The sequence below is a fragment of the Alligator sinensis genome, unplaced genomic scaffold, assembly GCF_000455745.1.
Source record: "Alligator sinensis unplaced genomic scaffold, ASM45574v1 scaffold379_1, whole genome shotgun sequence".
Classification (NCBI taxonomy): domain Eukaryota; kingdom Metazoa; phylum Chordata; order Crocodylia; family Alligatoridae; genus Alligator; species Alligator sinensis.
In genome coordinates this window covers 1,527,288-1,552,305 of record NW_005842001.1, presented here as the reverse complement: position 1 = coordinate 1,552,305, position 25,018 = coordinate 1,527,288, and the positions used below count along the sequence as shown (strand labels likewise).

The 25,018-nt window shown below is 42.5% G+C and overlaps 1 protein-coding gene across 1 annotated transcript in view; it reads right to left on the bottom strand.

Moving 5' to 3' along the window:
• SPATA16 (spermatogenesis associated 16) overlaps window positions 1-25,018 on the bottom strand; it is a 147,102-nt gene that overhangs the window by 86,435 nt on the left and 35,649 nt on the right. The window contains exon 3 of the mRNA XM_006021729.2: window positions 14,116-14,261. Coding sequence (XP_006021791.1) covers window positions 14,116-14,261 — 146 coding nt within the window. The remainder of the gene's footprint in view (window positions 1-14,115; window positions 14,262-25,018) is intronic.

Sequence of the window (25,018 nt, the reverse complement as noted above, 5' to 3'; positions counted from 1 at the left end):
AAGTGACTTTTTGAAGGGGCTGGTGGATGTTATTAATGATAAACAGACACTGAACTTTGCAGATATTGTATCATATGCCACATTTTATAGCCACTTGACGGAGAGCTTAGAAATTCAAAAGATTGATGTACATCAAAAATTAGTTTAGTCAGAAAGAAATCCCAAGGACTTCAAATATTTTAAGCATTTAATGATCAGTCTGCCCAAGGCATTAACACTTTAACAAACTGGATGATAACTGGTACTACAACAAGAGATTTTAAAGGAGATTATTGCTGTTATAAACTGCAGTCAACAGTTGATAATAGCAATATCGATTTTTTCAAGTTATCGGCTCTACTAGAGCGAAGCAATAGAACTGGAAAAAAATCAATAATTTTCTGGTAGTTAGCAACACACTTTCTGCAAGTCTTAAAGCAGAATGTGCTCTCATAGGTTTAGAATAAATACAGAATTGTAGAAGAATCTCAAAGAATTGCATTTCAAGCATTTCTTTTTCCTCCTGACTCCTTTCTAATCTTAAGAAGATCAATTTCTCCTTTTTTATCTGTATACCCTACTCCAAAAAAATCCCATAGCATTCTCAAATACCTACAACAAATATCACATTCACTTGCTATGGACAGAGACCTGAACACAATAGCCTCTGACCGTTTGATCGTCCAGCTTAATGTTGTTGTTCCTCTGGAGGTATATGCTCTTTGAGTCATACTTGTGTCTCAGATTTACAGTAATATAGTAGATTACACTAAAACTTCCTATATATAGGTTACAAGTTAGCTATCTTGGGCAGAATAGCTATCATACATGCCATGGGATGAGACTAAAACTATATAACAGCACATTATCTGCAGATTCAACAAGCTACTTTTGGAGTAAAGCAATATGAGGAAAAAGGGTAAGGAAGGTTAAGAAACTACCTTCTAGAAAGTCATCCTAAAATGAGACCAGAAGGGAGGTCCATGTGGCTATGTGGGAATCTGCCAGAGTGTGGGCACCTCTCCAGGGCCCATCTTTACTTGCAGACAGTACACAAAATAGCTGTGTCGAAAGTTAGGAGGTCCCTGTGCACAGACAGGCCCTGAAAGAAAAACTGGAGAGTAGAGATCCAGCAGTGAAGAGCTACCAGTCATGAGAAGAAATAGAGACGTTGCCCCGTGGGGTCAGGCCAACGCTCAGGATCTCAATATCACGCTGTTAGACAGGAGGGCATGGTGCACAATTGTACATGCACACATATCACCAATTCAAGCACATATACACCCTAATGATAATGACATGAAATCATACACAATACACACACCTATACACACAGGTTAAACACTGACTCAGGTGACAGTGTGTGTGTGTGTGTGTGTGTGTGTGTGTGTTGGTGCCTGTGGTACCTATGCTTGGGGTGCTTGGTAACTAAAGAGCAAGTGGCAGAGATCAGGGGAAAAGGCAGTAGAGATAAGGCAATAGCAGTGGCAGAGATCAAGGGAAAAGGCAGTGGGAATGAGACAATAGCAGAAAAATAAGGGTTTGCAGGCAAAGAGGAGGAGCTCAGGACGGCTGGAGCCACAGGAGCATGGGACAGGTGTTAGAGGTGGTGGTGAGCCAGAAGCAGGAGAGGGAGAAATAAGACCGAAGTTAGAGGGGCAAGGGACAGAGATTGGAGCAAGGCTGAACTGTAGTAAAGCAAAACCCAACTTATGGGTCCAAATAACAGTTTTATTAAATGAACACTGTACTGTACTGTACAGCTTGGTTCCCACACACATTCACACAAGCACTCCCACACATACTCACACAATGGTAGCAGGAGAAAGAGACTCAGTGGAAGGGTTGGAGTCCAGGTAGGGAAGAGAAACAGAGTCCAAGTCCTTGGTTGAAGAGGGGGTGGGGGTGATAGCTACTTATCCAGGCTGGGAGGGGTTCCTTGATGGCCAGTCAGGGTCTTTCTCCAGCAGGTGTTGTCCAGAGGGGGTCGCTGACAGGGCCTCTGGGTTGGTAGGCAACGTGACGTGGAGCAGGTCTGGTCCAGGTGAAGATGGCACCCCAAGGAGTCGGTCTTCACTACCCCTTTTTATGGGGCAGACTACCTATGATCTCCTATGGGGAGGGTATGTCCAGGCAAGGTCGGCCTTGTTCCAGAGGGCTCCAGATGTTCATACTGAGCATGTGCAGCCTTGGCACAATGGTGGGTTGCCTCGTCTTTTGTTTCTTGAATGCTGAGGGTGGTTCCAATGGCTGGGTCGTTGGTCCAGGTATTGGGTTTGATGGTGGGGTGATTGAGTAGGGGGTCCTGCTGTCATTTGTGTTTCACTCATCCATACACTCTTTTGTTTCAGGCATTCAAGGAAAACCAATTTACATGGGAAAGGTTACAGAATTGCAACATACTTACACAACAGGGCATGGGGACAAGATGGGAACAAGATGGGAATGGATACTTGACATCACTTTACAGACACAGGCCTAAATCATATAAATCCAATATAAAACAGTAACAATTAATACAAAATAATAGGAACATAATGTAATACAATATAAAACAGTAAAAATCAATACAAACAGAACAGAACACTATTTACAATGTATAAAAAAGGGGACTTATTACAATAATAGTATACAAGAACTTAGCTTAGTTTACCTAGTACTACTTGTAATCATTTATAAGGGATAGAGAGGGCAGAGAGAAAGTCAGAAATGGTGGGGAAGGGGAAGGAATGCATTTTACAAATAAAAAACAAAAACTGGGGGTTTTGCTACAGAGACAAGGTCATGAAGAGCTTCTTTTGTGGGAACCTGTGGCATAGGTAGCAGTATCAGTCTCCACAAGATACAGAGCATCTCTTGAAGTTTTGCTTACATATTCATTTTTTGGGGTGTCAGACAGAGAAAGAAAAGCGAAACATAAGAAAGCAGCTAATGCATAATTGGTGCACAAAAAGTTTTAATCTGAAAAGAACAAGAAAAACACTACGGTGGAAGATTAAAACTTGTGTTCTTGCCAAGCCTTGCCCCCATCTGTCAAATGACTAGGCTAACGTAAACATGAAATAGATTTTCATTTATTTTTCATCTTCACTGTAATCCAAAGACTGCCCAGTAAGAGCCTTCGGTAAATCATTTGGTCAGTTTTTCTCAACAAAACAGTCTTTAAGTAATACAGTATATCAACCTGGTTTTTGACATTTTCATTTTTTCATCTTGACATCTTCTCTTAAAAATAATACAGTGTTTGTCCTATTATCTTTTCTCCACGCTCTAAGGAGAGGAAAAAAACCCCAAGACTAAAAATCACTAGATACCAACTCTCTCCCACCAGAGCTATCAGGACACATGAATCAAAGATGTACACATGAGGCTATAGTTTTCTTTCATCAGTTCTTTTCAAACTTACTACACAACTTCAGGAAAACAGATACAGCAAGAAACCCAACCTGCTACATAATGGTTGATCTCTGTAAACAACACCCATGACTCCTTTTCTTTGAGGATGCACATCAACTCTTCCCAAGTACAATGGGGATTTAGCTCTATAAATCTGATTAACATTAGAGCAATTTCTTGGCTACCTCCCAATATCATATCATGTGTATTTATCCTCTGTAGACCGAGAAAAAAAATCCTCAGGCAAATATAATTTACTGGTTTTAGCAAATGTGCTTATTTCTCTCTCTATCAGCAAGGTATAGTAAGAATAAAAGCTGGCTCCTACCTAGAAGAGAACATAGTTAAGTTCTTAAGTACATGGCAAAAGCATTGTGTTGTTTCTGTTGGATGTACAGGTTTTATCCTGGTTGACAACAGTAATGTCTGGATCTGCATATAATACAGCCCCGTCTTATTGCACAAATATGCATTTTAATAGTTTTGCTGTTGTTATTCAATTGATAGAGGGTATTTCCTGGGAATTATATGGGTTAAGAGAAGCGAATGTAGGTTTATTCAGGCAGATAGGTAATATTGTCTATATAAGTAAATGTGTTGACAGGCATTGGGTGTGGCATTGTTACTAGCAGTGGTGTACAGCACTGATACAAAATTATGCAAATATAGTCACCACAATATGTCTGGTAACATCACACAGTCTAAATCAGAGCCTCAGGTGCTGCAAACTGACATGGAGATGATACAAATCCAGAAAGCTGAGACTCTAGCCCCAGCCAGCACACAGACAACTGGTTATTAAACAATTTAATTTTTAAATTGAAGCTGCTGTTGTCCCCTGTATATCTTAGGTATTTTATTAATCTATCTATATCTATATCTATATATCTCTATATCTATATACCAGGTATCTTATTAATAAGTCCACTATTCCTCACAGCAGTCTTAGTGCTCTTTAAAACCATCATTATCTGTTCTGTAATCCTGAAGGATAGATCCTCACCAGCTATGAACCAGCACAACTCTACTAAAATACGTAGAACTACGCTGTTTTACACTAATTGAGCATCTCACCTCATCCTAATTTCTTGTCGTTTGAGTTTTTAGCAAAATTGTGATCCTTGGGGTTTTCAACAGGGGAGACTGTATGCCCATTCATTTCCTTGCAGCTATCTTAATATTCTGAGCAAGTTTTCTTTTTGGTGCTGCTTTGAAGATATGGAGAAATGTCTCCCAGAACACAAAAGTATGTTTTTCTTTTCTATCAAGATTTGTGTCATAGGCTTTGGTAAGCTGTCATGTACAGCAGGCTAAAAACCTCCAGTTTCTTAGAGCAGTGGATCTCATTCTTTTTGGATTCAAGGTGCCTCTCATTAGACTTGAGGTACCCATCACTGGACCCGAGGCATCCCTCCATACCTTTTGTGATTCGAGCAGTGTTCAATTTCAAAAACGCATTTATTAGGGTTACCATATTTTTAATTCCAAAAAAGAGGACATCAGTCGCATGGGGGGAGGGGGAGATATGACTGTGGGGGGGCAGTGATATGGCAGTGCCCTGCCCCTGCCAATTCTGTTGCCCCTCGCTCCCAAACCACAGCTCCCCCCAACCCTGCTGCTGCCTCTCACTCCCAACCCATGGACCTCAGCCCTGCCAGTGCCCCTCACTCCTAAACCATAGCACCCTGCTCCCCCGGGTCATGCTGGTTTCCCTCACTCCCAACCCACAACCACCTGCTCCCCCCAGTCCTGCTGGAGGGGCACCAGCTGCCCCCATCCTGACTGGGCCGAGTGCGGTGGCTCAGATCAAATCCAGCCGTGGCGCAGGCTGGAAGGAAGAGGAGGGGAGGCTTGTGACACCCTCCATCCTGGGCTGGGGCTGCCACATTGCAGTGGGAGGCCTGGCCACGGCCACAGCCACAGCCACGGCCACGGCCACCTCACCTTCTTTCCCTCTCCCCTGCCCCTCCTCCCCAGGCCGCTCTGCCCCTGTTGCCAGCCATGGGCCTCCAAAGCCCCCCCACTCTTCCCCTGCTGGAGGAGGCAGGCCACTCCCCTGGTCCCCCTACCCTGCTGCAGCCCCAGCCTCCCAACCCAGACCCACCTACCTGCAGCTCCCTGCCTAAAATTGCCTCTTCCCCCACCTTACTGCGCCCACCAGAGCAAAGCAAAAAGCCAGACATTTGCTCAGACTTGAAAAACCTGCTGGACAGAGACAGGAGGACTTGAAAAGAGGGCATGTTTGGGAAAACCCGAACATGGTAACCTATGGTATGGTATGGTATGGTAACCCTATATATTACAGTGTTTACCCACTAGGGCAGTGAGGGTGGGGGATTGGCCAGGCAGAGACAAGCCTGAGCCTATGCTTAACTGCTTAATGTATCTGTTATCTCCTCATACCTAATGACACACTTCAAAGGATCTGGCCTCGGTGGCACCCTGGTAGAAAATCACTGCTTTCGAGTGTTTGAGCCCATAGTTGAAGTGTGCAAGTGATGCAAGCTGCATATACTTGGTGACATTTCCCCCCCATAAATTGGACCACATGTGGACCATGGGCCTTCTTGTGGGCTGGATCCAGACTGGGACAGGAAGAAGCCATGGCAGCAGTGGCAGCTGCAGCTCCAACCTGGAGCATGTGGCAGCAGCATCATCATCGCTGGCAGCAGCAGCTGCAGCTCTGGGCTCTGATCCAGATCACACTGCAGTGCCAGCTCCAGCTTTGACCTGGGAGATATGGTGGCATCTCCAGCTCCCACTGTGTGCCCCGGGCCAGTCAGGGCTGCCACCACTATATGCCCACTGCTGTGGTGTCAGCTCCACCTCTGGCTTCAGCATGGGGCATGCGGTGGGAGTCAGCAGCTAGGGAGCTAGGACCATGGCACTGCAGATGCACAAAGCAGCCAAATAGTGACTGGAGCTGTGTCAACCTTCACTCGCCTTCCTACCCCTGACTGCCAGGTGCACTGGAGACCCTCCCTCTCCAGCCACACCAGTAGTCCAATGGCCTGAATAGAGTGGCTCTGCAGGCCAAATCAAGTCTGCAGCCATATGTTTGACACCCGTGCCATAAACCATGGCAATCTGCATGGTGAAATGGGTACAGCTTTTTGTTCACCCACCTCTAGTGGTGCTTTACAGGTATATACATTCCTCAGAGAAAGCTGAGTTAAATCTGCTGGTAACTGTTGGAGCACAGAAGCAGCACGTGCCATTTTTTTTGCGCACAATCTAAGAATTTGGCAGAATAAGCATATCCACCAAAAAACCCCACAAAGCAATGTGAGGAGTGTTGGGAAGATGAACACATGAGACCTGCAGCCACTTCTGGAGGGACGTCAAGAGGACAGCAAAATTCTGGGGGACTTAACTCTGGAGAGGCAGGATCAGTACAGGTGTACTTTGGGCAGGGGGCTGGACTCGATGATCTTCCGAGGTCCCTTCCAGCCCTAATGTCTTTGAAATCTATGAAATCTATGTATGTTGTAGTATGCCTGGTCATCTAAGATGTGGTAACCACAGAATCAGCTTGAAATCCTTGCAGATTTAATCTTTGCCTCAAAGCTGATCCATCCCCCACTGATGTATATGGAAAGACTCCCAAGTTCTGTGATACAGAAGGAGAAATATCTTTTCTTTGTCTAATCAGATATTTTTTGGAAAGCCTAATAGAATTAGCGGTGAGTACTTCTACTACAGCAAAGGACATTTAGCAGGCAAGCCAAAAATATCATGAAGAATTTTTCAAGCCTAAATAATAAAGCAGCAAGGTTTACACTAAGGTTTCACTTATACATAAGACCTTTTTTTCTGCCCGTAAAGTGGAAAACATTTTCCATGCTAGCCATTTTTCTTTTGGCACAAAGAATTCAGCAGCAATCGCCTTTGAATTGCAAACAATCAGATAAATCTCAATTCATTACATATGAAAGAGGAAAACAAGGAGAATGTTCTTCCCTGCAAAGTAAAAGGCTATGCAGGAAGGCTTTGTTTCCTAGCATGCAGTTCAGCAACCTGAGGTATTGCTTATATAGGTGGGCAGGTAGCACCATTCTGCTTTCTCTATCTTGTTCACATAATACACTGCTGACTGATTTCCCAACTGTACAAGTACTAATTTCTCAACTAACTAAATTTCTCTTTCTCTTCTTAGAACTGCTGTCATTTCTAGGATGTGGATATGTATCTCAGGTTTTATAAAACCTGTTGGACTTTGCTTGAATTTTCTTTTCAGCCAAGATCTGTTTCCCTTAGGCAAAAAGAAAAGCCTGTTTTATTAGTTTCTCTTAGAATGAATCCTACCAATTTATAAACAGCATGGGCATAATACTGTACTGTCAAAGACAATGGAAGCACACAAGTTTTCGGTTGACACCAAGCTGTATGTAGTAGATGTTCTGGAGGGTAGGGCTTGAACTCAGTGACCTAAACACATTGGAGTATTGAACCAAAAGAAATGTGATGAAGTTCAACGAGGGCAATTGCTAAGTCCTGCACTTAGGATAGAAGAGTCCCATACACTGGTACACGCTCATCACTGACTGTCTAAGCAGTAGCTCTGCAGAAAAGGACCTGAGGGTTACAGGGGACAATAAGATGAACATAAACTAATAATGTGCCCTTGTTGTGAAGATGGCTAATGGCATACAGAGCTGCATTGATAGGAGTGTTGCCTTCAGATCAAGAGAAGTCATTATCCCCCTCTATTCAGTACTGGTGAGGCCACATCTGGAGCAGTGTTCAGTTTTGGGCCCCCCTACAGAAAGGATGTAGACAAATTGGAAAAAGCCCAGTGGAAGGCAATGAAAATGGTGAGGGGACTGGGACACATGACTTATGAGGAGTGGCTCAGTGAACTGGGCTTATTCAGCCTGGAGAAGAGGAGACAGAGGGGGGATTTAATAGCAGCCTTTGACTACCTGAAGGGGGAGTTCAAAAGAAGATGGAGATAGACAGTTTTCAGTGGTGGCAGATGACAGGACAAGGAGCAATGGTCTCACGTTGCAGCAAGGGACGTTTAGGCTAGATATTAGGAAACATTTTCTCACTAGGAAGGTAGTAAAGCACTGGAACAGACTACTCGAAGAAGTTGTGGAATCTCCATCCTTTTTAAAGACCCAGCTAGGCAAAGCCTTGGATGGGTGAGATAGTTGGGGATGGTGCTGCTTTGAGCAGGGGGTTGGACTAGGGGCACCTATACACATGACGGACTTCTGTTCCAATTTGTGCTAATTAGTGTGATCCAGCAGCCTCTGTGTCATGTGTATTCATCATTCCTGCATTTCAAAATGTCTGTGGGAGCACAGTAACTAAAGCTTGTCAAATGAGCTTTAGTTAAAGTGTCCGCACTGCCTTTTTAAAGTGCAGGAACACTGAATACATGTGACGCTGACAGCGTTTCAATTAGAGAGGCTTTCAGAGCCACTCTAATTAGAGCATCCCCCACCCCTACCACAAAGCACATGTGCAGACACCCTAGATGACTTCCTATTTTTTCATTTTTTTCTATAATTCTGTGATCCACAGCGGGGTGGAGTTGGACCTATTGGATACAAACGTGGAACTGCTATATATTAACTGAGAAATAGAATATGATTTGAAGATAATGAATATAAATAGAAAATGTTTCCATTACAAAGTTTCATGATAAAGAAATATTCAAAATGCAGCACAAGAGAAGGAAATCTATTTTGGTATGCTAGCTTTTCTTCAAAAAATTAAGATTATATTACCAGGTCATCTTAACCAAATAGCTTTGAATTAAGCGATTGCTTATCTGTTATGTATATTGGAATATACCCATACATTGCTAAAGGTTACTAGAGGATTGTGTCAGGTGCCTGATAAGGGCAGCCATTTTGGCCCAGAGATATAAGCTGGGCTGCAGTTTGCTGCAGGAAGGAAGGAGGAAACATCAGCCTGAGAGGCTGCTCTGGCCAGAGTCAGGAGGTAAGGGCAGGGGCTATGGGGATGAGGTGATAGTCGTACAATCGCTCAGTCAATGCTCAGGTGAGGGTAGCAGGAAACACCCAACAGACTGCGCTGGGGTTGACCAAGGTGAGGAGACCTAAGCCTGAAGCCGGGTGAGGCTGGGTGGCATGAATGTGGCCCTTGAGAGAAGGCAGTATGAAAGAGAGCCAGCGGAGTGAGTGGGACCCCGGTGACGGGGTAGTGTGCAAGAGGCCCTCTGGGGCTGTGGAAAGATCTACAAATGTGTGCCCAATTTGCTCCAGCCACAGGCCAGAGAAGTAACACCAGAGTAACATCTGCGAGGCATGGGACACATGTAGGAGCAGTCGGAGCAGGTATTAGGCCCTTGTCAGCAGAGCGAGTAATGGCTAGCCTCCCACCTTTGTAACAACTCTCATATTTTCCCATCAAGGCATGGCAGACGAGCAAAGCATGTGGTTACCTCAGGAGCAGGGTGGCTGGTGAAGACCTGATGAGGAGGCCACCCTGTTACAAGGATATTAATTTGAAAGACTGGAAAAGTTTTTTTTTTCTTTTTTAATTTTATTGTGGGGTGCATGGACAGTATGGAAGAAAAGGGTTTGGAGGGAAGTATATCATTCCTTGGAACCTTTCTACAAATCACTTGATCATATCACCAACCTCATTGACTCTCACTTTATTTTTTCAAAAACGTATCTGCCCCCAAAGCCTACAGGGTTTTCTCCCCTCCCTTTGATGTCCACTACATAATGTTACTTTATTGCTGTCTTATTTATTTTTCATTAGTTATTATTTTATTTGGTAGCTATTATATAACAACATTATTTAAAACAGGGTAACGTTATAAGAATGCTATGGTTGTAATGGCAGGCAATCAGTACTTGGGAAATGAAAAAGTTATAAACACTTGAAAATGAACTTTTAGATTGAAAATACTTGTGCAACCTTGCAGGCTGTGCCTTTACTTCACTAAATGTCTCTTGAGATACAAGCTTATGAAAGACACTTAATAAATCGTAATTATTATTATTATCCTTCTACCAAAGGGTGAAAAGTTCAGAAGAAAAATACAGGGGATTTAAAGATATTTCTATAAAGCCATAGCTTCTTCAGGTTTCTTTCACCTCATCTCTATGAGATTATTTTTTGTTATTAAGAAATCTCCAAGGTATACCTGTGTCTCTTAACAAAGATGCTATTATCTAATTCATGTGCCTATCTATGACTGGTTCAAGCAGTTAGAAAGGCCACTGAACAGAATGAAAGGCAAGGAAGAAGAATCTTTACTAGAAAAGACACATTTCTTTGAGTGTTGAAATCCTCCATGCTTTCCAATTTGGGGAGATGAAGAATTAGCTGGGAGAAATGCCCACAGAAAGTGCAATGTCTGAATTCTTAAAGGAGAGCCTGCATTCAATGCCAGAAATTCCAGAACATCTGCACATAGCAGCTCTCATTGGGGCAGTACTAATTTATACACCTTTTTCAGGCATCACATGCACAATTCTGAGAGGAGAACATGCTTCAAGGAGTGATATTCCTAACTCTGTGTTGTCCAAATAGATAGCTTTCTTTTCTTGAAAGACATATGTTGAGAGCTTGACGGGAATGCCAGTAGCTTTTTGGTAAGAGGAGTATAGTAAATTTGACCCTTGAGGGTAGTTCACCTCAGTATATCTCATTTTCCCTAGAATGGATGTGACTTTCCTCCTAGCTTAACAAAGGGGGACATTTGGCCATAGCTTGCCAAATAAATGACCATCTTTATCCCTCTGTGTTGCAACAGCACAAAACTTTCTGTCACTTCACTGAAACCACATTGGATGTGAAGTCCTGACAGCCAATGATGTTGGCTAGTTATATCCTACTGGTAAACTCTCCTTGCTGTGCTATTCCCAAATGCATGCCACCTATCGTGCACTCACCTGCACACCCCAAACCCAAAAGTGTAGCCCAATATCCTTTCAAGCATACCAGATCAAGGTTTCAAGAGCAGCACCTTCACCACGTGTTTCCAGGTTGGGAGCACACAAGTGGGCACCTACATGGGAAAGGCGTGCTTGGGAATGGCCCAGCAGGGATATACCACTACCACTGAATAAACACACCCAAACACACTGTGTTTTTTTCCCCATATATCACCTACAAATCGTATGGCATTGGTGTGCATTAATTTTAATGTACTTGGAGGCAACGACATTAAAATAACAAAGATGAAACAGATGAAAATTCTCCTGAAAACGCAGTAAGTCTCTTATGCTTTGCAAATCATACATCTTGAATTACTTCAGATCTCAGGTCCATCCTCTTCAACCTCCACAGGAAACTGCATCATAATAGTTGCATAAATAGTCACATGCATCTTGACTTGTATATTTACATATGTTTCTGGTACTTCTCTGATGAACTGGACATTTTCAAAGGCCAGACTTCATAGAGAACTCCAATGAACTGAAGTGTTGTGTTCTGGTTCAAAATTGCAATCAGATGGGGCAAAAATACAACCTTTGAGGTTAGCTTAAGCAGTATAAAGCTTTAGCACTATTCCGAGGTTTATTAGCCAGTTTCTTGACTTCTCAGACCTTTACTGTTTTGCCATCTGGTGTAATTGAGAATTGCCTTCTGCAACAAAAGGGAAAATCTAATTTCTCAGCAAGCCATATGGGGTTATTAAGATCATTAAACCCTTGTATGCCATAATGGCTGGGCCAAGAGGACTGCAGGGAATGTAAATATTGTGCGATTCATTTTACAGGTTTAGACTGGATGCTAGAAATTAGCTTGACGGCTATCTAGCGATGAAACGTAATGGTCACGTAAGTGACTGTGGTGGCTTTTTGGCCGGGTCAGCTCCTGGTGCATTTGTTCAGACTGATGATGGATTAGGAATGTTTCTAATAGCTTCTGATCACCCAGGGTGCATCTTTTATGTCAGCCTGCCAAATGGTCAGAATCTAACAGATGTCGTTTCCTCTCATTTTACCAGTGGTGCAAAAAGTGTCTCAAGTACAGATAATATTCCTTCTGATTTATACCTATTTTCATTTTTCAGGAGTGCCCAGTCTTTGCTCCTGATACTAAAGCTGATGGCAATGAAAATGTACTTCCCTCACTTTCTTAAGAATGGGGAATCTGTTCTCCTTCAAATGCCTGTACACTTCTTTTAACCAAGACATTGGAAATTTTCCTGAGTCAGTGGTGACATTGTGCAAGCTTGCTTCCAAGCAAAAAACCATATATAGTCTTTGGCACAGACTCATGAGGCTTTTCAAGCTGATTTTTGATTAATAAAGCTTCCAAAATAAATTCAGGAGTTGTGAAATTTAGAAGAAATTATATAAAGAATGGTCTAGCAAATGCAAATAAACACAGAAATTAATCTTTTAATTTTGATTCGTGATTACTACTAAAGGATTACTACCAAACCATTACAATGTGGCAAAGAAATAAAAATTCAAATGGAAGCAAACTTCTACATGTACTTGATAACTGATAGCTGAAAGCTATTTATAGCTTGAGAACTCAAAGTAATTTATTTATCCTTTTCAAGAAATGCAGCTATTGATTACACTTTGTATTCTGTCTTTATGTTAATTGTATCTCAGCATGTTTTTCTATTGGCATACTGCATCTGCTCCTGCATGACAACTGTGGTCATTAGATTTACTTCAGATTCTCTGAGTTATTAATTGAATTATAATGAGAATTTAGCCATTACAGATATGCACTTCTACTTTATTTTATGCTCAACTAAAAGGCAAGCAAATGACAACAATTGTCAAAATCAGCTGTGAGAAAGAACAGAAAGGAAAGAAAAAATAAGAGGAAATCCTATTTTCCCCCGCAAAGTAAGAAAAGCAGTGACCTTCAGGTATTTTTCTTAGCACTTTTTTGGAGAATTGTGAAGAAATTTGGTTTGTCACTGACAGAGATAAGGTGCTTAGGAGGCACAAATACCTTGGGCTGTAAGCTAAGCTAGATCCTCAAAACACTTTCTGACATCATTTACCCTTAATGTAACAGATAACTATACTCAGCGCTGTGACAGGCATCATATATTTATATTGATGAATTGTCCTACATCAGCATCTCCAGTGCATTAGACCCAAGCATACCCTTCTTCTCTGATATAGTCAGGATGACTCTTTCACAATGGCTTTCCTGAATTACATTCAGCTGAGATGATTGTAAGGAAAACCTTGACCTGTGTTAAATTGCAGTATATGTTCAGACACTTTTAATGATGATGATGAAGAATAGTATACCGATGAGGCCTGCAGGACGCTGTCTTCTGTCAACAGAACAAGGAAGATAGCAGAAGTTTGTATGGCCATTACCTAACGAGTCTGAGCACTGGCTGGAGAAACCAGAAACCAAACTCCACTAAAGTCAATGGGAGTTTTCATCCCGGACCTTTTGCATTTTTGGCCTCTTCGGAAAGCTGTGGTGCTGTTCTTTGTGATGTGGACAACGATTGAGACCAAAGAGCTATATAATGGAAAGGGTTTTGAGCCACCTCTGCCTCAGTGATAAATAGCATAACTCTATTGCTGATCATTTGAGCTTCTATCCTCTCTATGCTTCCACAATCAAATTCTTGGTATTTCTTTTATTTCAGTTCAAGACACCAATGTCATGTTTTGGAGGTGGGTTATTAATTTCCCTTTTCTTGAACACTGGGTCATTAATTGCCACACATCCTGTCAGCCCCAAATTTATCTTTGTCTCTCTGTTTTAATTTTTGCTTCAAGCCCTAGTAACACATTAATCAATATTTACTTTTACCTGTGTGAATGATTCAGAGCAAGATCAGGCTTTCTCATTCTTAAGTAGCAGGTTACAAGCTTTGTCTCAATAAAACTGGCAATGCTTGAAATGTCTTGTGGGGATGCTTCAAAGGGCTTCCCTAAAGCTGCACCTTTGCTGCAAAGCTTTAAAAGAAACAAAAATACCATTTACTAATATCATAATGTACTTTGGTTACACCAAAATGCAAGTCTCAGGCAAAATTGATTTCTAAGTGAAATATGCCCTGAGTTTAAATATACCTACCAATATAACAACAATCAATATATATGATTATATATGGATATAATATAAAATATAGTGTCACCTTCTGTTGTCAAGTACTTCCTGAAAGGGATATTCCAGACAACATACTGCAAGTTAAAAAGGAAACAAATGGTAGATAAATGTGCTCCCCTCTTCCTGCTTTGCAAAATAAGGCCCTGCATTCAGGTTCCCAGAAATTAATGGGACTCTTTGGGGGTAGGCTCTAAAAAGGAGTCATGTCATATATAAATGTATGTAGACCCCTGGCACACAATCATTTAAAAGTGTAATTGGACCTAATCCCAACAATTACACCTCCTTCCATGCAACAAGTACATGGCAAGAGGTGCAAATTTGGGATTGGGGATCTGATCCCAATCATGCTCTTTCTACTTGCCAGTGCAGGGTAGTCCAGGATCATTATTCTCAGCTCCCCCTGCACCAGCCAATTGAGAGCAAGGTGTGTGCAGATCTGGAGCCAGGGCTGACAATTAGCTGACAGTCAGGCCCAGCCTCTGACTGCTCTGGAGTGGTTCAAGACCCCAGTACAGGCTCTGTCTAGAGCCAGTAATCAGCTGATCATCAGCCCTGGTCCCAACCTGCTATGCATTTAATTTAAGGCACCATACAAACCAGCCATAAATTGTTCTACATTATATGTGGAACATTTTTATGGCTGATTTGCCATTTTATGGCACCCTTGCCATTTATACTGTGAATAACATGCAAATGGGAATGCACTAACCTAATTGTCACTTATTCTCATATTAATTTTGTATCCTCAAATTTTGTTTAACAAGCCAAATGTCTTCTAAAGATCCTCATGTTTTGGGAGATGAGAATAAGCTCCCCTCTTCTTTTACGATCTGTTTCCTTCTATCTTGCCCCTTACCGCAGTGTAGGTTATACATATTTTTTCAGTTCTAGACAGTAGTTTTTCTGACTTGTAAGGTTTACAGTGGAGGCATCCTAGGATTTTTGCTAATCTTTGGCTGGAGTTATCAAAGATTATCCATTCATTTTGTCACATCCTCCAAAAAACTTCACATAAGGTCTCAAATACTTTGGAACTCAAAATAATTTGAGAGCTATAGGCTTTTAGCTAAACTATTTCATTCATTAGCGGTTTATCCAGGATAAGTAAATGTGACATCAAGAAGTAGTATCGTTTGATTAATGAGTAGTATACATGATGAAGGGGTTTATCATGGATGTCAGTGGAAATAGGAGTTAAAGTATATTAGTCTTATATTAGGATGAGCCTGATAGCTAAAAAAAAACATGACAGTGGAAAAAAGAAGAAATCACTGTATCCTTCATAACTCAGCACTTCCTATCATTTCTCATTCCTTCCTGAGATGTTGACTTATACTTCCATTCAATCTATGATGTGAGCCTCCATAATCCACTTTCAAATAAGCCAATTTCATGCTTTCAACCACGCTGCCCCTGATATTTGGGAGGTGATCTCTGAAAACTTCCACAGGTTTCTCACTATCTTCCAACTTGCTCTTTAAAATTCTTTTTTGGGGTGATAATTGAGAAGAGCAGAGTAGAGTAGAGACCTGGATAACAGTTAGGCTGTTGATGGACAAGCCTACCACACATCATGCTAAACAAGAACATCTCATTGTTTTGTTGCATTTCTTTGTATGCCTTTCTGTTTCCATCTGTTGTTTCTTAGACTGTATGCTCTCTGAGGCAGAGACCATCTTTTTGTTCTATATTTGTAAAATATCTAATCCTGGACAAAAATGGGGGCTTGTAAGTGTTATGGTAACAAATAATAATAATAATAATACATAGAATGCTTGACACAGGAGAGTAAATTTTAAGCTTTGAATATTTCTGTTAGACTAGATATTAAGTCACAGGGAATTCCTGTGCCTTTCCAGCTATAAAATGTTGCTCAGATGCCAATGGTTCTCATATGAATACTAAAAAATAAAGAGGAGAAATTAAGAACACAAAATGATATAGATAAAACCATGTATTTGAAGCTTTCTGATATACTGGCAATTCACGTAGTACTAAACTTTCTAATCTACAGTATAATTTTCTGGTGTCAGATGAAAGAAAAAAATAAAAATTAGTTGTCCATTCTTAGTGGGAGCTAAATTTAAATCATAAAGAAACCATGGAACAAGGACAAAGAAAAATATTTTAGGAAAAAAGTTTCCATGATAACATTTAACAGAATTATAATTATTACGTGCCATTTTTCTTGACTGGGGTGAATAATTTTAAGATATCAGCTTTAGTGATAGCTAAGGAAATTCATCACAAATGAGTTTTAGAACTAGATTTCTGTTTAGGAATTGTGAATTAGCGTCTGCTTAAGGTTTGTGTGCAAACACGAAAATCTCATTGAATTGATGTCCAAATTATTGATAGGATATCTTATCAGCATTAACCTGCAATGAGCTCTGTCATGGAAGAATCACTACTGTTCAGAACAAAATGTAACTGATGCCTTGAGCACGGGTTTGACAGTCTCACTGATCAAGTATCTTGGAATGGGAGACTGGGATTTTTTTCCCCTCTATCTATTCTCTCCCTCCAAACAAAATTAACAACCTGGTAATATCTAGTAAAGATACAAGAAGTCAATGGTTTTTAGAAAGTGCTGTGCTACATTAGTAGGCTAAGTCACCAGTGATCACTTTAAGTAACAAAACCAGCAAAGAGAATAGATCTCTTCATATTCTCACCTTATCTAGTACATGTTAGAAATGAGGGTCATGTACCAGCACTGACTCTCTTAATACCTCCGAGGCTACCCCAGCCTAAAATGATTGTTTTGAGACCAGCTACATATTTTACAGACGAGGGTCATTCAACTAAATAGCCCCCTAGTTTAAGGATGATGAATATCTATCCTTTCCTTTCCCTCCTCTGCTGAAAGAAGTTGTACAGTGTATATAATAGCACTCATACGTTTTAAATTTTCTATCATTTTGTTACAAATAAGAGTTATAAATCAGAGAATTCATCACTTCTAACTTTACTCATGGTACTATATATATATCTGCTGAAGTGTCTCTGTGGGTAAGACATGCTATATGTGGCTAAAAGATCCAGAGAATAATGTTCACACATCAGTGAACATAAAAGTATCATCAGGTTTTCAGTAGCAATGCTTTTCAGTTGAATAGGCCATGCTATGACCTCTGTTAAATTTATGAGAAGTGGAGAATTGAGACTACTCCCTGGCCTCAAGTTCTTGAATGATGTGTGAAGGAAGAGAATCATTTGGGACCCATACACTAAATATCTGCAATTTAGTGTCTTTTCAGGGTTTCTCTTTATTGCTGATGTTAAGAGCCACGTTCACTGTTACAACCTGTCTAAAGCTCTTTGAAGGGAGTGTGAACCTGTGTACATTACATTAGAAGAGATAATGACTTAAAAACACATTTTGACTTGGCAGGAGGGTCCAGAAGAGGACCCTACAGGTTTGATTTCCATTCCCACTTGTACCAAACCCTTCCTGTGAAATACCAAAGACAAAGATCCCTTCCTTAATCTTTCTGGGCCTCATTTCCCTGCCTTTAAAAAGCTACCTGTTTACTTATTTTGCCAGCCTCCTCTAAGTTATAAGCCCTTCAGGGCAGTATCTGCTATGAAATATTTGAACAACCACTAACAACAGTGGGACCTTGATCTTGGTTTGGACCTGTTCTGCAACCACCACCACTGCTGCTGTGTACAAAAAACAAGACTGGTGCTGAATTTAACAGAATGGTTTTTCTGTAGACAGCAGAATGGTTCTGAATATATGAAATGTTTAAAATACCTGATATGAATGAGGCAAACTTAAAACCAGTAGGTATGCCATCATTGTAAGGATCAATTTCTTTTTTAATTAATATTAATACTGCTGGAAGGGGCCTAGATGGGCTGCCCACTGTAAGCCACTCCAGCAAGCACGTGGACATTTTAAAAGCCATTCAAAGATGGAGGAAGCCTTGGAGAGGTTGTTAGATTTTGTATAGGTGGTTTTCTTTCCTAGAGTTATGTTACAGAATTTGTTTTTAATGCCAATCTGGGAAATTTGGGGGTACTATTTACGCAAGATTTTTGTACCATTTTGGGTCTGCAAAAATCTTTTGTATGTCAAAAAATTTATAGATGCTATAAAGTTGAAGAAAACAATTTAAACAGTTGAAGTTTTACAGCCACTCTGGGGTTAAAAAAGCTGAAATGTATCATTTTATGTCCCCTGTTGCAGCTAGAAAATATAACAGATAGTATTTTTACTTTCAGAAGGTTTACTATTAAACGTAGATAGGCTTAGACTACCTAAGAATACTTAATCTTGGGGGAGAGTGATGGGAAAATACTTCCACTAATGATGTTCAGTTCATGAAGACCTGCAAAATGTTATTTTTATTCGTATTGTGCTAATGCCTAAAGCCCCTAACTACCACTGAAATTGCACTGCACTAATGCTATGCAGTAAGAAACAAGCTCTGTCCCAGAGTTTGCCATATATTTAAAGTGCAGAAGAAAAGAAGTATTATTCTTTCCAATTTATATTTAGGAAATTATCCCACATAGAGATGAATTCCACTATTTGCTCATTGGTGCCAAATGAAATTTCAACTGCCTCTTGCTATCTGTGTCATACACACACACACACACACACACACACACATATATATCATAGCACTATGTACTTGAAGCTTATAGGTGCCATATGATAAAGTATCTTGTCTAAGGTCACAGAGGCTGAGCGTGACAGGATAAGTGAACACAAGAGCTCCTAAATCCTCACCCAATGCCATAACACAATATGATCTAGTACTTTTTTAGGCACATCCGATTGCACACCTGGTAGCAAGTCTAACGCTAACTTTGTCCCAGGAAATGTTATAGATAGCATTCAAAATTTGGTAACAGTCATTGCTGCTTGGGGTGCATCCACCAAGCCCTTTTACAGAATAGATTGTACAGTATTATATAAGAAGAGTCCTCTAAAACTGTTAGCATATTCCATTCAGCTTCACTTTTCAAGCAATAGCATAACAAATAACTACTGGTGGATGATAATGGCAAAGTATCTCTGTGCACAGAGTGTAGAAACATAAGGGGAAAGGATTGACTCAGTTACTGTGTGTAGACGAAACAAGGGGCATGTGTGCACAACACTTAGAAGTGGGCTAAATGCTTTTGCACCACTTTAATGGTGTTGGTGTTTGCATGCTTCAGCGGTGTATTCCACATTGATTCCAGCCGCTGTAAGAAATTTGGTGGCATAATGCGCCTTAAATGACTTGGGGTGCAGCAAACTAAAACTCCTTTGAGGAGTTTTAGTTTGCTGCCCCTACAGCCGCGGAGCGAAGCAGCATGCATCTCCACAGCTCTGCAGGAAGCCCTGCAGGCAGCCTGACAGCAGCCCGGGAAAGCAGGCTCCACCAAAGAAAAGTGGTAAGCCTGATCTTCCCCCCGCTCCGCGGAGCCTGCCTGCCTGAGCTGCATGGGGGCCCGGTGCTTCCCTCCATGGCTGCGCTGCCCCCTGGGACCGCCTGAGCTGGGTGCCTGTGCGTGAGTGCCACCTGGGTGGGGCCTGCCACTGCCACAGAGGGAAGCATCAACCCAGGGACTGCTCCATCTGCTGGCAGCTCACCCTCCTTTCCCCGCTGTGGAGAGGCAGGTAAGTCAGTGGGGCATGCGCACGACACGGGGGGTTTAATCGGCCCTAAACCGAAGTGGCGTTTTTTAAAACCCAGTGATATGATTACATACAGCACAGCTTTCCTTCTTTGATTCAACATTACATTAACATCTTGGGATATAATTTCAGCCAACTGAGCATCTATTCTATACAAAAGGCTGCCTTTATTATTAATGAGATTTGTGTAAATAACTTCCTGCAACATGTATAAAAATGTCATGTAATTTATCTCACTACTAAATCTGTATACAGATGTCAAATAAGAAGAGTCAAACTCATTGGGCTTTTCAAAATGTTCTGTCACGGCTGTTTTGTATAAATATGCGCATATAAAATGTTGAACATGTTGAAATCAGCCGGATTTTCAAAGTTCCCATTGTTTTCTGAATATCACACAGCTGTGATTACTGAAAACAGTATTGCCTATCATTTACACAGGACTAGCTACACCTCTGACGTAAAGTTCTAGGAAATTAGCACCAACTCTTAAGCTCCCCTGAGCCCTTAGTGAAACATTGCTATTCATAAAGCATAGTTTCATAGTTTCATAGTTGGTAGGGTTGGAAGGAACCTGAGGAGATCATCTAGTCCGCCCCCCTGCCATGGCAGGAAAGAGTACTGGGGTCAAACAACCCTGGCCACATGTTTGTCCACCCTTTTTTTAAAGACCCCCAGGGTAGGAGCCAGCACCACTTCTCTTGGAAGTTGGTTCCAGGTCCTAGCCGCCCTGACAGTGAAATAGCGCTTCCTAATGCCTAGCCTGAAACTACCCTCCTCTAGCTTGTGTCTGTTGTTTCTTGTAACTCCTGGGAGTGCTCGGGGGAACAGCGACTCTCCCAATGCCTGCTGGTCCCCCTTGACTAGTTTGTAGACTGCCACTAGATCCCCTCTCAGCCTTCTCTTTTGGAGAATGAACAGGTTCAGGTTCCTCAGCCTCTCCTCATAGGGCCTGCCCTGCTGCCCCCCGAACATGTGGGTGGCTCTCCTTTGGACCCTCTCCATACTGACCATATCCCTCCTGAAGTGCGGTGCCCAGAACTGGACACAGTATTCCAGCTGCGGCCTGACCAGTGTCACATAGAGGGGGAGGATCACCTCCTTGGACCTGCTTGAGATGCACCTGTGGATGCTTGACAAGGTATGGTTGGCCTTCCTGACCGTGTCCTCACTTTGTCAGCCCATGTTCATTGTGGCATCAATGATGACTCCAAGATCCTTTTCTGTCTCGACACTGGCGAGAAGGGAGTTCCCCAGCTTGTAGGTGTGCCGCTGGTTCTTCCTCCCCAGGTGCAGTACCTTGCTCTTGTCAGTGTTGAACCCCATCTTGTTCTCATCTGCCCACCTCTGTAACCTGTCTAGATCCGCTCGCAGCCTGTTCCTTCCTACTAGCATGCCCACTTCACATATCTTAATGTCATCTGCGAATTTGAACAGGTCCCCTCGCCCAAGTCGCTGATGAAGATGTTGAATAGTGCGGGCCCGAGGACCGAGCCCTGGGGAACCCCACTGCCCGCATCCCTCCAGGTCGAATAAGACCCGTCCACCACCACCCTCTGGGTGCGGCCCTCCAGCCAGTTAGTGACCCATCTGACCGTGTAGGCATCAACAGCACTGTCTCCTAGTTTCTTACTGAGAATGGGGTGAGAGACCACGTCGAAGGCCTTCCTGAAGTCCAGAAAGACTATATCCACTGTGACACCTGCATCCAAGGACTTGGTGACCTGGTCATAGAGGGCCACCAGGTTGGTTTGACAAGACCTGAACCCATGCTGGTTGCCCCTGAGCATAACCTCCCCTGCTGGCCCTTCCTGGACATGTGCCAGGATAATTCTTTCGAAAAGCTTCCCCAGGACCGAGGTAAGACTCATGGGCCTATAGTTTCCTGGGTCCTCCTTCCTCCCTTTTTTGAAGATGGGGACCCCATTGGCCCTTTTCCAGTCCTCCGGCACATCGCCCGAGTGCCATGAGTGCTCATAGAGGTGTGCCAGAGGTCCCGCAATGACCCCTGCTAGTTCCTTCAGCACTCTGGGATGGAGATCATCAGGACCTGCGGATTTAAATACATCTAGTCCCTCCAGAAGTTCCCTGACAAGGTCCTCATTAACCCTAGGCCTGGGTGTGCCACCCACAGGGCCCTCGGGGGTGCCAGACAGAACTCAAAGCATTGTTCAGAAAGTACCCATGTATTTTCAAGGGAAAGTACCCCTGTACTTTCAGGCAGACAAGGTTCTTCGGGTGAATTTGATATCTACACCCCTGTACCTACACCCTACACTCCTGTACTTTCATGCTTTTCTCGACTAGAGTCAAGAGGAATTTTCTGCATGTGTCATTTCCAGATGCAGATAGCCAAAGAGAATGTGAATGGACTGTTTTCAGAGAAATGCTGGATATAAACAATTCAAATTCTGATCCAAGTTTCCAGCACAACAAGACTTAAGGGAGTTCAGAAGATAGGAGTCACTAGCAAAACTCAGATTTCAAATGCTTACAAAAGTAAAGTGGAGCTTGGACGGGCATTTTGGTTTGCACTCATGTTTAATTGGTTGTTAGTTGAGAACAATCTCCTGCAGCACCCCCAGTTCTTAGACATGCCTCCCTTGCCCCGATTTCTGACTACAGTGTTATCATGCATAACACAGACTTGGGGTGGGGTGTGTGTGTGTCTCTTCTTGTTATTGTAAACTATTTGCGTTAGAAATGTTAAATAAGAAAATTGTTTGGCAACTGTCGATCCTTCCAGATCGTGGTTCATGTATGAGAGGTCACCCTGACCTTTGATGCATATGCCTAGGCAGGAATTTTTGGAGAAGTGGAGGTTGGCCAGACCTTCCATCCCACTTTTGGGCACTGAGACAGAACCCAAAGGCCAGACTGGGTCCAGACATTTGGTACCTCCATGGCTATATTTTGTATAAGCATCCAGGAATTGAACCCAGGTCTCCTGCGTGGCAGAAAAGGATTCTACCACCAAACCACAGGGGACTCCAAATAAGGAAATTAAGGCTTTAGGCAAATGTTATGCATTTCCCAGAACTTAGACCAACCTCATAATTAACTTGTGTGTCATACTATGAAGCTGTGTCCCCTGTTAGAATCATTATTTTATAGTAGGTTCCAGATGAGACTATTGCCAAAGTGAAAGGCGTGGTCAGAGAAAGAAAAAACACAAACTCTACAATTAAACATATATTATTGAATCAATAAATCATGATGGTTCCAACCAAACTTTTAGCCTGTATAGTACAATAACATTTATTCTATAGCGCACCTAGTCACACAGGCATCTCCTGGCATCCTGCCAGTTACACCTGCAACCATGCTTATCCACAGCATGAGATATCACTATATGTCCATAGCACCCTATGAAGATTTCAGTGAGTGTTTTGAGACATGCTCTGTGAAAACTAACTCCCAAAATGGAAGCAGTGCAGAGGTACTGGGTACATGGGGGCCAAGGGCCCTGGCCCCACCTCTGGAAGAGGGATGTCACCTGAAATGTGTAAAACTTTCCCCATGTCCATCATCCTACCCCCCCACCCTCTGCAAACTTAAAAGTTAGTGCCTATGAAATAGTGTAACCACCTTTGAGTGTATTGGTGCATGCTCAGTCCATCCTAAGGGGACTAGACTACTTCTGGTTTGGAAGAGTAAGTGGAGAGAGTACACCATGGCCCTACATGGTACTATGTGATACTATAGTGGTGTGGTATAGATGTATGCTGTGATAATCCAGATCAGGTGAGATTCACCATGACTAATGTAAGGACTTGCAAATTCTTTTCTCCACTTATTTTTTTTTCTATTACCACTTACTGCAGTGTTTTCTTCCATCTTTCTACTATAAGGTCAACTTTAGCTTTAGCTTCTTTTTTGATTATGGCAGCCTCCTTTCTCCTGGACTTTGGGTATCCTACCTTCAGATCATTCAAACTGCAGCCATTCAATATATCTTTTTCTCTTGTCAATCTGGCCACATGTTATCATTTCCCATTTACCCAGAAAATAACTTTCCAGGCTCACTTGTACTGGGTCTTATCTTCCCCTCATTCAATTCCCACCCAGAAGACCCGCTTCTTCCTTGGGACTTACAATCACTAGCACACATCAATCAAGTGTGGGAACTCAGTGCCCAAGATGAGTGGTTGTTCCTTAAGGAGACAATACTCAGGGCCCAAGGGGTGACGATCCCAACAAGAAGCAAGGGGGGCAAGAGTGCCCAAAAGCCTCCCTGGCTCACCAAGGATGTCTGGGAATGCCTGGTTGCCAAAAAAGCAGCGTACACCCGGTGGAAGTGGGGGGCTATCTCCAAAGAAGAGTATACCTCCACTGGTTGGGCCTGTAGGGGGGCTGTTAGGAAAGCTAAGGTGGACATAGAGCTAGGACTAGTGTCCAAGATCAAAGATAATAAAAAGTCCTTTTTCAAATATATAGGGAGGATGAAGAAGTCACCGGGAAATGTGGGGTCCCTGTAAGATGTGCTGGGCAATCTGGTGGTCACGCCAGAGGAGAAGGCAGACCTCTTTAACAAATTCTTCACCTCCATATTCTTGTGCAGGGACCGGGACTCCCCCACCGTGTTTCAAGATGGACTCGAGGGGAACGCCTCAAGACCTATGGTTGAAGAGTGCTTCTGGAGGGGCTGGACATGTTCAAGTCAGCAGGTCCAGATGCTCTCCATCCCAGGGTGTTGAGGGAGCTAGCAGGGGTTATTGCAGGGCCCTTGGCATGGCTTTACAAGCGCTCGTGGTACTCAGGCTAGGTGCCAGATGATTGGAAGATAGTCAATGTGGTCCCCATCTTTTTTTAGCTGTTAGCAACTAACAGCAACTATAGGCCCGTCAGTTTTACCTCAATCCTGGGGAAACTCTTTGAGAAGATCATCAAGGAGCACATCTGTGATGGGCCGGCATCGGGGATGATGCTTAAGGGCAACCAGCACGGTTTCATTAGGGGCAG